The sequence below is a fragment of the Eretmochelys imbricata genome, chromosome 9 (genome assembly GCF_965152235.1).
Source record: "Eretmochelys imbricata isolate rEreImb1 chromosome 9, rEreImb1.hap1, whole genome shotgun sequence".
Classification (NCBI taxonomy): Eukaryota; Metazoa; Chordata; order Testudines; family Cheloniidae; genus Eretmochelys; species Eretmochelys imbricata.
Genome location: NC_135580.1, coordinates 77,394,480 through 77,406,464, shown reverse-complemented (window position 1 = coordinate 77,406,464; position 11,985 = coordinate 77,394,480). Strand labels below are relative to the sequence as shown.

The following is an 11,985-nucleotide window of genomic DNA, read 5'->3' as shown; positions in this document are numbered from 1 at the left end:
GCACGCGCCTTCCCTCCGCTTCCCCCTCCCCCCCCCCCCCGCGTCCCCCCCCCCCTCCCCGGATCAATTTCTCAAGGTGTTCTCTGTACAGCTGAAGATGGCGACAGATTGAGGGGGGATGGAAAACAGGAGACACCGATCCAGGATGATCAGGAACGGGAAAAACGTTGCCCACCAAAAAAGAAAGAGGAAAGCGGAGTGACTGTGCGTGCAGCGGGGAGCAGAGGCGGGCAGGAGAGCGGAGAGGAGGCGAGGCGCCCCGGCGGGGTGAGGATGAGGAGGGCCAGGCGCTGACTGTGGGGAGGCGGAGTATGCTTCTGCCTGGCTCCGCTCGGGGCTGAGCGGCTCGCTGTAGGGACCGGCGTCGGCGAACAGCAGCCTGGACGTGTTGAGGAGCGTGGCGCTGATTTTTCCTCCCGCAGCAACATGCAATGGCTGGGGGTAGCATTTAGCCGCCCAGGAGGAGGTGGTGGAGGAGGGGAAGGCACTTCCTTGTTTCTAGCCATGAGAATGATGCCCATCATCACACCATGCTTCAGAGGAGGTAGGTGACATTGTTGGGGGGAGTCTATAAGAGGAGAGGAGCAAAGAGAACCACACCGGAGACCGCAGTAGCCCCCCCACTCAGCCCCTAAAATATGATCAGGGGGGCTTGGATGTATCCAAGAGAAGATGACGCTGTGTTAAAAATTTGTTGTGCACCAAGACAAAACGACAAACCCTGCGCTGATTCCGAGAGGGCACAGAAATGGCGAATGTCTCTGGCATCCCTTCTATTTTTCACTGTCCTCCTCTCTGATCATCTGTGGCTCTGTGCTGGAGCCAAGCTCAGATCCAAGGATAGGAGCTTAGCCATGCAGACGCCTTGGGGGGACGCAAGCCAGCGCGCCTTCCAGCCACATTTCCTACTGACAGGGGATCAACAGTCACAGGAGGGGAGGTGTGAGATTTTTTTAAGCAATTTGACCAAATTTGCTGCTCCGATCCCATATTGCACTGGTGCCCGGGGTCATTTCGATCTGGACTCAGCTTGCACCAAATTGTATTCCTTGCAGCGACTCTTGGGCTCTTTCCCTTCTGTACCCTTAAGGCCACCCCCCTCCTCCTCCTCCTCCTCTTCTTCATCAGCCTCTTTTTTTTCCTCTTCCTCCTCCAAAATAAACTTCTTAAAGGCTTATTTTAGGAACTTCAACCTCTCTTTTTGTGATACTTACACGATCTGGGACCTGCTGCTGGGCATGGCCGGCCCAGACAGCTTGGATTGCAGTTTGGACAACCTGATGGTGGATTTCGTGGCTGCTGCAGCCGGTGCTCTGGACGGAAAGGCGTGTAGCAGCTGCGTCCAGGCTTATCAGAGGCTGGACCAACACGCTCAGGAAAAATATGAGGAGTTTGACCTCTTGCTGGAGAAATACTTGCAATCAGAAGAGTATTCAGTTAGATCCTGCATAAGAGACTGCAAGGTAGGAGGGGGAAGCACAGGGGGGCCTCTGAGCCCCTGCCAAACCACACTAGAAGAAAAGTAGCTTAAGGCAAATCACACCATTTTCCTGGGTCCCAGTCTCCCCTCCCCCATCTCCCTTGTTGCTCCTTTGTTCTGTCTGTTGGCTGGTTGGACTTTTTTGCTTTCACAAGAATTGGTTAATGCTGATATGGCCTCTTTGGATGTGCTGGAGCCCTGCAGCCCTGCAGTGTGATAATATACAGGCAAAAGTCACAGCAGCAGGAGGAAGAGGAGGAGGAGGAGGAGGAAAAGGGAATGAAACCGTTCAGTCTGGTAAAAAAAAAAAAAAAAAAGCCCGCTGAGGTTATGACTCGAGCATTGGTGGGTCCCCCATGCTCTCTTTTCTCTCACCCAGCACAACCTGGCAGAAGGCATTTCCTTGGGTCCTCAGATTCCTTTCTTCCTGGTCTGAAAGCCAGTGGCATTACCCTGGGCTACCTGGGCTTTCCAAACCTAATCCCACAAAGGAGGCTGGAAGGGGCAGATAGCCTGGGGGGTGCCACCACAGAGAAGATTCCTCTGCTCAAGGGAATCCAGGTGCTGCACAAGTTCAGTCCCAGAGAAATGCCCGTTTTGGACGGGAAATCAGTGGCGCAAAGCCTATGGAAATGCGTTCCCCCCATGCACGCAGCCCAGACTTTGGGCGAGTGACTAGAACTCGCGCACGGAACAGGTGTGGGAGCCCATTGGCTGTTGCTTCCTCCGGCCTGGTGTAAATCAGTGTCGCTCCTGCGCAGTGTGCGGGGGAGGGGTGCACTCTCGGCGGATAATTAGGCAAAGATGTTTGAAATGAAGTGGCGACCTGATGTGACCCAAGAGAACAATGGCTCTTCCTTCCCCCAGCTCTCTCGGACTGTCCTTTGCCAGGGAGGCAGATCTCCAGAGAGCTAGCCAGAGAAAGGGAAGAATCAGACGTTTGCCAACCCTGGTCCCTGCATACTTGTGTCCCGAGGAAAGTGGCTGGTAGATCAGGGAGTTAGGAGTTAGCAGAGGCGAGGCCCTTGAACCTCTCTGAACTGTTTACTCTTAACCATCTATTTCTGCAAATCACTTTCCCCATTTCCCCAAAAGTTGGAGGGGAATGAATGATTCCCTTCCCCTTGCTAGAAGAGGCCCCTGGAGCTGCTCGGGCTAAGCCCTCCATCCTCCTGCAGCGCAGTGCAGAGTCAGTGTTATTAGCAGGGTGCATTTTCTATCTGAATTTACAGCCACCCCACAATCCCTCCCCACCCCAGAGAAGTCACTCAAAGGCAGCTCTAGTTGCCTCAGATTACATTCCTAGCAGACCCCTGGGTCGCTGTTACCCATCAGCACACACCTACCCCTCTGGGTTGGGTTGGGGGCATCTTAGTTCTGTCAGTTCTCCTCACTGACTCATGGTGAGCTAGCTCTATCAGGTGGTGATGGTGGGAGAAGAAAGACAGCAGTGGGGCTACTTCTGAGGCCCATACTGGGTGATGATCCGGGCAGGGTAAGAAAAGTGAATGTACTTCCCCCTGGACTCTGAGGCTGGATGCAGGGCTGGAGTGGGGTGCCAGGGCAGTAAATAGACAGGCACTGGGGGAATTCTACTTGACTTGTGCAGACAAAAGACTGAGAGCTCTAGGGGCTGGGCCTACCAGTGTGTGTGTGTGTGGACAGTGCCTTGCGCAGTGTGAGTGCTGCTATAATACAGAGAAATAACCATAACCAAATACATTTTTGTACCTGGGCACATTAATCCATGTAGGCCCTTTTCCTGCCCTTGGCAGTGACACGTATGCCCAGTATTTCAAAGGAAGGCAAAAATACCCACAATGCACTTAGCTAAATGTGCCATGCTGTAGCTCTTGTGGCGAAGAATTTATTCCCAAGGTGGCAGGTGATCACTTCATGTTCAAGAAGCATAAGAGTTGCCTTCCCCAGCAGCAGTTGGAACAAACCTCCCAGCCCACTGTAGTCAACTACGTTTTTAATGTATTCCAATGTCCATCCAGATTCCTTGTAAATTACATTAAACTCTTCAATCATTTCTCATGGAAATGACATAAAGGCTTAATCCCCATGACATGGCTCTTTGAACTTCAGCATGTTCAACAGCCCTTGAGTGACTCTGATGAGATTTCCTGACTTCATCTGTGCAATCTCCCTTTGGCTGCTATGTCCAGGAAATGTAACTGTCTTGTTAATTATCCCTGAAACCTTTTCTCAGAACAATTTCTTGTGGGTCAGATAGTGTCTGTGTGTTATAGCAGAGGCTTTGCTTCTAGATCACCTCACAAAGCGATTGTGTCAGCACTCACAAACTGACCAGGGTTGTTCTTGGTCAACGCTTTTATGGGAGACCTCGAAGAAAAACTCAGAGCTGCAGTGAAGGTTCTCGCGATGCATTAAGTGGTGCTCATCCCCCCAAGGAAGCACTGAACTGACACCTTAGTATGGTGCTGGAGGTACCATCTGTCAGATGATGTAAAATTGAGATTCTGATCACTTCTGGACAGTTTTTGTAATGAACCTTTTTGGAAAGATGTTAGTTTTGGTGTCCTGGGAAAATTCCAATTTGGGGAATTACATTCTGCCTACCTAAATTCCTCCTGCAGTTTCAAAGGTATATGGTGTTCTGCTTACACTGAATTGTTTTGTATTGCTGCTCTTCTCTGTTAAATTGTTGTCATATTCCACTGGAAAATGACTGAATTATTGCCATTTATTATTTGTATTGCAGTAGCTTCCAAGTCCCTAGTCAGGAACAGGAGCTCTGCAAACCTGTAGAAAGATGATCTCTGCCCCCAGAAAGCCCAGAATCTAAGACACGGTCATGGAAGAAGTGTAAAAAAAACAAAAGGAGGGAATAGGGGAGGAAGGAGAAGGGTAATAGTGATAGGGATACGTGGCTGCATAGACTAGCTACAGTCTCAACTTGACTTTAAAACAAACAAATAAAACAGATATCAGCAATCCCCACTGGCCATCCACCTGGGCATTTTCAGATGGCAGTTTTCCATAGGTGTCACAGACAAAATGGATCTTAAGGAGGGAAAAGGTAGTGGCTTTATGGATCAGTGTGGGGATTGTGTTTTATATGTAAGGAGCAGAGTGGAAGAAAGCACAAAGACATTTGTGGGGGAAGAGGACAAACGGGCAGGCATTGTTGGTGAGGTGACTCAATAAGCCACAGGTAGGGAGTGGCAGAGATGTGTATATTTCCTGTGTGCATAATTTTAAAAACATGTTGGCATCCTTTAGGATAAAAGGCCTATAGGAAAGTCAGACACTATCTGCGTGTAACTATCTTAGAGGAATTCAGAGGTGTGAGTAACCAAAACACAGGAGACGTATATTAGGGGAGCAATATAAAGAGGGAACTTTGTATATAAGAATATAAGAAAGGCCATACTGGGTCAGACCAAAGGTCCATCTAGCCCAGTATCCTGTCTTCTGACAGTGACCAATGCCACTCAGAGGGAATGAACAGAACAGGTAACCATCAAGTGATCCATCCCCTGTCACCAATTCCCAGCTTCTGACAATTACAGAGGCACTTGAGACGCCATACCGGCACATCCTGGCTAATAGCCATTGATGGACCTATCCTCCATGAATTTATCTAGTTCTTTTTTGAACCCTGTTATAGTCTTGGCCTTCACAACATCCTCTGGCAAAGAGTTCCACAGGTTGACTATGTGCTGTGTGAAGAAATACTTCCTTTTGTTTGTTTTAAACCTGCTGCCTATTAATTTCATTTGGTGACCCCTAGTTCTTGTGTTATGAGAAGGAGCAAATAACACTTCCTTATTTACTTTCTCCACACTTGTCATAATTTTATAGACCTGTATCATATCCCCCTCTTAATCGTCTCTTTTCCAAACTGAAAAGCCCCTGTCTTATTAATCCCCAGTGGCCATCTACCTGGGCATTTTCAGTATATGGTTTAGGCATCAGTTCAGCAATGCACTTAAGCACTTGTTTAACGTCCACCTCTGTTGAGTTTAACATGTGCTTTGTGGAATAAGAGCTTTAATAGATAAACAGATTAAAATACTAAAGAAATCAGTGGGTTGGGGGCTTAGATGAAAAACTGACAGCACTAAAGTCCAAACACTTAGAAATAGGTCCGTACGAAAACGGGTACTCAGATACCATGGTGATTGGCTTGGCCTGGGAACTTGGAAAGAATAATATGTAGGGGCCAAGGTAGTGATAATAAGAAATATATCAGGTAATTTGCTAGATTGTCAAATATTTACTATGATTATTTATAGCACCAGATAACATCAGTTTTACAAGTTTGACAAGATATATTTGAAAAGTAGCATTAGAGTTGGCCATTTGCAAAAAGAAGGTGCTACCTAACTCATCAGTTGTTGTGGTGATTAGGGAGTTATGACCTCATTTGCAAAGGTTCTGAGCACGTGCAGATCTCATTGCCTTCAGCCGAGGTTGTGGTTATTCGACAGGTCTGAAAATTCAAGCTATTTCTGTGCATAAAGCGAGTTAATTTTGGAAAGGGCTGTTCAAATGCTGCAATGAATACCACACTGTATTTGAAAATATAACTTTGGGCTACGTGCTGCTCAGAGACTATTCGCATTCAGGCAACATTGCAGAGTGCTTTTCAGTGAAAGTTTTGTCTTGTTTTATGTTTGGTTTTTTTAATGATAAAAAGAGTGAAAATAGGAGAATTAAAGGAAAATGAAGCAAAATCCGATTGGAAAATCTGTGGCTTCAGCAAAAATCCTGCATAAAATGACCCTGGCCATAAAGATTTTGGAGGTTCAAGTACCACATACCTCATTTGGTGGGTTCTTCAGTTGTACAAGTTTTCCTGAACTGAGGAAATATGCAACAAGAAGGAACATTAATCCTTACTGAAAATGGCTTTTGTCACCAGAGGAAAATGCTTCCTGCAAATGATTGTGACTTCCCTTGTTTTCCTCCAGATCAGCAGGGGATGAGAGCAGGATTCTGCAGACAACATTTTTGTGAGGCGGGGTGAGAGGAGTTTTTGAGACGTATTTTCCCCGTCCCTCCCTGGGTTGAGGGACTCCAGAGAGAATGATATAGACCCAAAGTAGGGAAGGCAGAAGCAGGGAACCCCAGAGGGCCTCCCCTAAAAGGACACAACTCAGGGTTGGTTGTTGCTTTAGTTTTTCTTGTGTTGACTTGAACACAGGCGAAAGGTGCTGCACTGACAGCTGTGGAGGATGGAATGTCTCTGTATGCACCGAATACATATAGCACAGGCAGGGGGGGACAAAATTCCTCCACATGGTGGCTCCTGTCAACATCCTCCAGCCTGACCTGGAGGAGAGGACCCCCTCTAGGGGTGTGAGAGTAACTTGGGCTCCATGGCCCACTCAACCCTTGACATCACTGTAGAGAATGCCAGAAAGCAGGCCAATTCGTGCCAGTTGTGGTGATGGTGGCTTTTGTGACCTGGATACCTGCCCATGAGGAACTGGCCTGAGACCCACCAAACCCATTTCACAAAATGGCCATTAAACAGACATCAGAGACTAATGATTCGGGGGTTGCACTGGAACTGGTGAAAGACTCTAAGTCTCATTCACTATCCCTGGCCCAACCAGTCTTCCAGAAGTAAATCTTTTGGCCCTTTCTCTAATTAATATCTTTCTGTCTTTCATGATAAGCCATGAAAAACGTAATGCCAGAAAACAATACGATTCCAGCTCTACTGGCACAAAATTCCTCAGAGACTCTTCCCTCTGTGGAGGCACATCTCCCACCAGGAATTTCCTCCAAGAGGGACTATACAACTCAATAAATATCACAAATGCAACTACTAGGGGACCCCAATGATTTTATTGACTTTGGGGGTTTTATTGGCTGGTTTATCACTCCGAAATAGCCACTCCATTTTTGCTGCAGCAGATTTGGCCCTTAGCAAAACCTATACAATTTCCAGTGAAAAGTGCAAACTGATATTCCATGAAAGGGAGCAAAATCTGATGAATTCTGTGAAAACGGTCCATTTCACTACATTCAGAGGGTAAAGGTCAATTGTCTGGGAGAGGTACTGGGGGTTAGAAGTCTGGTGGATGAAGGGGGCAGCAGCAGCAGAGAAAAGCAGTGTTAGGAGTTTCACTTTATTCCTTCTATTTTTGTTTGTTTCATTTTCTTCTTGTCTGATCACAAAAGCAACAGAGGCAGGTACCTTAACTAACAGCTGGTGGGAGGAACTAACTCCCAGAGAGCCCTGACCAATTTTGAACTGCTGTCAGCCATAGGTACCTCGGAAATGAACCATGAAGCTACCTAGGCTCCTAAATCCCATAGTTAGGCACCACGGTGATTCACAAACTCCCACTCAGCTGTCACCTAACCCAGTAGGTGCCTGAATTCACAGAGCCCCAAAGTTTTTGCCTCTGGGCATGCACTCTGTAGCCTCACTTTAGGCATCTGGGTGCCCATCTCCCACCTGATCCCCAGAGCCAGTCACAAATTGAGAAAATTAAGTGTTCGGCATGGGCAAAGACAGTGGCATCATGGGATTTTTAAAAAGTTTTGAACCTATCTGGGTTCCTCCAATGCAGAAAATCCTTGAATGCCCACTGCTGAGCGGCAAAGGACCAAGGGATACCCTCTGAGAAATGCCACATGCTTAGCCCACGTGTGTGCATGCTATTATCATGGCTTAGCAAGGCACTGCCATCTGTACACAATGATGTGAACTGAAAGAAGGAACAAGTGTCCCACGTGTGTGCATGCTATTATCATGGCTTACGTTCAGTAAGTTAAATAACATACATCAAATCAATCCAGTTCAGCACACACACACACCTGTGTTGACAAGCCCTATGTCAGGTTCAGGGACCCGATCCAAGTGTTTAGCCCAAGAGGCACGTTCTCGGAAAAACAGAGCCCTGAACTGTAGAATAGGATTCCAGTGTAACTCGCAAAGGAGAAAGGTGCATGCTAGCAAATGTTCTCAACAGAACAATGAGATGTAGGAGCCTCTAGCTCAGTGGTTCTCAACTGTGGTCCACTGCTTATTCAGGAAAAGTCCGTGGTGCACTGGGCTGGTTTGTTTACCTGCCGTGTCCACAAGTTTAGCTGATCGCAGCTCCCACTGGCCGCGGTTCATCGCTCCAGACCAATGAGGGCTGCGGGAAGGGCGGCCAGCACGTCCCTCAGCCCACGCCGCTTTCTGCGGCCCCCATTGGCCTGGAGCGGCGAACTGCGGCCAGTGGGAGCCACGATTGGCTGAACCTGTGGACGTGGCAGGTAAACAAACCAGCCCAATGTGCCAGGGGCTTTCCCTGAACAAGCGGTGGACCACAATTGAAGAACCACTGCTCTAGCTAGTATAGACTCTGTAGCAAACACTCTTCTTTTGCAGTAGGTTCACAGGTAAATTCCAGCTCCAAGATCTGTCTCTCCTGTTTTTCCTTCCAGCCTTTCCAGCCCTCCTGGGCACAGGAAGAGATGGAATGGTTTAAAAGTCCAGCGCTCGGTGGTGAGTGCTTGACCACTTGCTGGTTTGTTTGAATAGAAGTAGGTACTTAGAAGTCACTGTTTCTTAATAAATCAGCTGCAACCATCCCTCCTCAGGCAGCAAAAGCTGAGTGGAGGTGGGCCTGGTCAGTACTTGGCTAAGAAAAAGGCAGGTGTTGCAGGAAGTGATATAGATCATTCAATATTAAGTATTTGCTAAGTATCAGTGTGTTCAACACCTTACAAGATACAGATCCTGCCCCAAGGAGCTTGCAGTGTAAAAGACAAGCAAAGATTAGACAAAAATCACACTTGCAGACCCAGAAGATGGACATTACTTAATGTGGTGGGGTCTCTATATAAGGAATAGAGCTGTTTAGATTACTCATTACAAAAATATTTAGAGCAAATTTAGACCTTTTTTGTGTTTGGGAGTCATTCATAAATTTATCCTGATTTCTGCAAACAACTTTGGTATTCTAGAGGGACACCATCAACTTTAAAACCACATTCTGTCTGAAAATGTTTTACTTATTACTGTTCCAACTAAGAGCACTATGGCTAACAGGTTAGATGAGGAAAATACTTTTCTCTATTTTATTGGTTCAGTACATTTGGCAGCATATTGTGTAGTGTCGGTTTCACTGTCCCCCCTATATGCTCAGTTAATTGGTTTTCCCTAGTTGGTTGTGTGGGTCTATTTCACAGCAACAAGGGAAAAGATAAAAAGAAAGAAACTGCAATTGTAAACCCACAAAATGTGGCAGAGGGGATGCAAAGTCAGGTGCAGTTTCTGTGTCATGGGTGGTTTGCCCTTTTCAGTTCATGGGTTTTGGGGGGGGCTGTGTGTGTTTTTGTTTGTTTGTTTAAATAAACTCTTTACTCTGATTATTTGGTGCTACTTATCTGGTGGCTGAAGGCTCACTTATGTCACATGGCAATACTGCTACTCTTTGGATGAATGAAATTTTTTTTTTCAATAAACAACAAATCCTGAATAATGAGTTAAGCACTTCCTGGCACAAATGACAAGAAAAATCACCTCTGGTGCTAAAATGTGTGAAACTTCTAGGAATGCTTTCACAAATACCCTATGGTCACCTGATTACTGACCAATTAGCTATTAACTCTTTGTATGATGGATGTGTCTAAATGTCCCAGTCGAGATCAGGGCTCCATTGTGAATAGCAGCAGAGTGAAGTTGGCATTCATAACTGTATTTGGTAAATTTGGATTTTCCTTATTTGACCAGCTGTAATTCAGAAGGTGAAGGCTCAGTGCTGTGAGGATGAAGACCTAATATAAAGATGAATTAGTCACAGGGGGTGATACTTGCCCACTTAAGCCAATACTAAGTCAATATTCTTCATGATATTTATAGGTGGCAGTTCTGGAGGTGCCCCCATTCAGGGCAGACAAACAAATCAATGCTCTCTAGATCTGTTTACTACACAATTAAATATTTGTTTTCTTAAATGTGCCAAGCCCTGTATTTATATTTTCCTCTACAAATAGTTATTCCCAAAAGCTTTAAGTACTAACTCAGAACACAAAGTCCCTTAAAAGGTTATTGAGGAAAATAAATAACCCTGGGACAAAGTACTGTTGTGGACTAAGAACTGATTTTGTGGTAGGAAATAAAGAAATGTTGTGGCTAGTTACTACTTAGAGCATAGAGAAGTTAATAGCGGAAACCCCAGGCTCTGTATATTAGTTAGTTCCTCCTCTAGATCAATGATGTATTGAGTTCCTCTAAAGTTGGTGGCATTTGCTGATGATACTAAACATAGTTTCACAGTTAAAAACTAGAAATGGGCTGAGGAGGCTGAAATATGTTTGCAAAGCCAGCAGTGATGCATGTCTAGTTTCAATTTTTTTTTCTGACCCACCAAAAGGTAGGAGGGGGGAGTTGAATAAAGAGGTCTTGTTTAGACATGCTAATTTTTAATGAAAAACCAAGACTAGTGTGGAACTTCATACAGACTTGAAGTCCTTGTTGGGCTGAACAGCCAGATGGCTGCTGAAATACACATTGGATAAGCGTATGGTAAGGAGGGGTACCAACCTCTCTCCTGTAGCCTGGTAGAGGAGACACACTGGCACGGCCTGCCGCCTGACACTAGGATTCTGTAGCTGGCAAGATCAATCTCGGGTTTGCAGGGAAGAAGTCTCCTGATTTTTCCTAGCTGAGAGAGCCATGAAAACCCAGTGATATTAATCCATTCCTGTTGTAGCGGGTCTGTCATTTGTGAATCATCCAGAAACCTAGATCATGACTTCACAGCTATGAGGAGCAGGAACTACTGCTGATGCTGGAGCTAACTCCAGTTTTCCTCCTGGCAGCTGAGATGTTCTTTGCTGAGTAGCTAATGTGGCCTGTGGCCTCAGAGGCAGCTCAGTAACATGTGGCAACATCATGCTCATCTGGACTGAGCTAGGGATTTCTGTGGTCTTGTCTCAGTGCTGCCACTGACCACCTCTCTAGCTCAAGGCTGCGGAGGTTAAGTGACTTGGCCAAGTTTCCTCATCTATAAACTCTACTTATTAGAGGTGATGGAGTGGAAGGTGGTCAGAGTTTAATTCCAGAGTGCAGTTTTTGCACAATGATCATGTTGATTCAATCAATTTTTCTGTTGTCCAGATGTCACTTGTCCAAATTTCAGCTAGATCCAAGCTGCATGTCACTAATAGACATACTATGATACAAGTTACACAGCTCAATGAGTGTGGCAGGGCCAGAGCTGGAGCAGCTGGAAAGAGACTTCACAGGTGGCCCAGGTTAAACAATAAAAACCTGCTCTGGGGTTCCCCTCTTATTCCTGTTCAATCAGAAACAACACACACCATGAAAGTCTCTGGCTGCCTTTCTTTCCTGCAGCTTATCAGGCTGTAAATTCCAAACCAACAAAGGAAATTGAACAAAACGCACATTGGGAACATAACAGCTGCCCAAAGTATTCTGTCCTGGCTTCTGCTCAGATCACACTCTTCTTCCCAATGCTAGTCCAAGCACAGCTGCATCTCAGTGCCTCAGGTCAGGGAGTCCC

The 11,985-nt window shown here is 46.2% G+C and overlaps 1 protein-coding gene across 1 annotated transcript in view; it reads left to right on the top strand.

Moving 5' to 3' along the window:
- The first annotated feature begins 638 nt into the window (after window positions 1-638).
- Window positions 639-11,985, top strand: part of NALF2 (NALCN channel auxiliary factor 2) — a 73,505-nt gene continuing 62,158 nt past the window's right edge. The window contains exon 1 of the mRNA XM_077827248.1: window positions 639-1,463. Within this exon, the coding sequence (XP_077683374.1) occupies window positions 639-1,463 (825 nt within the window). The remainder of the gene's footprint in view (window positions 1,464-11,985) is intronic.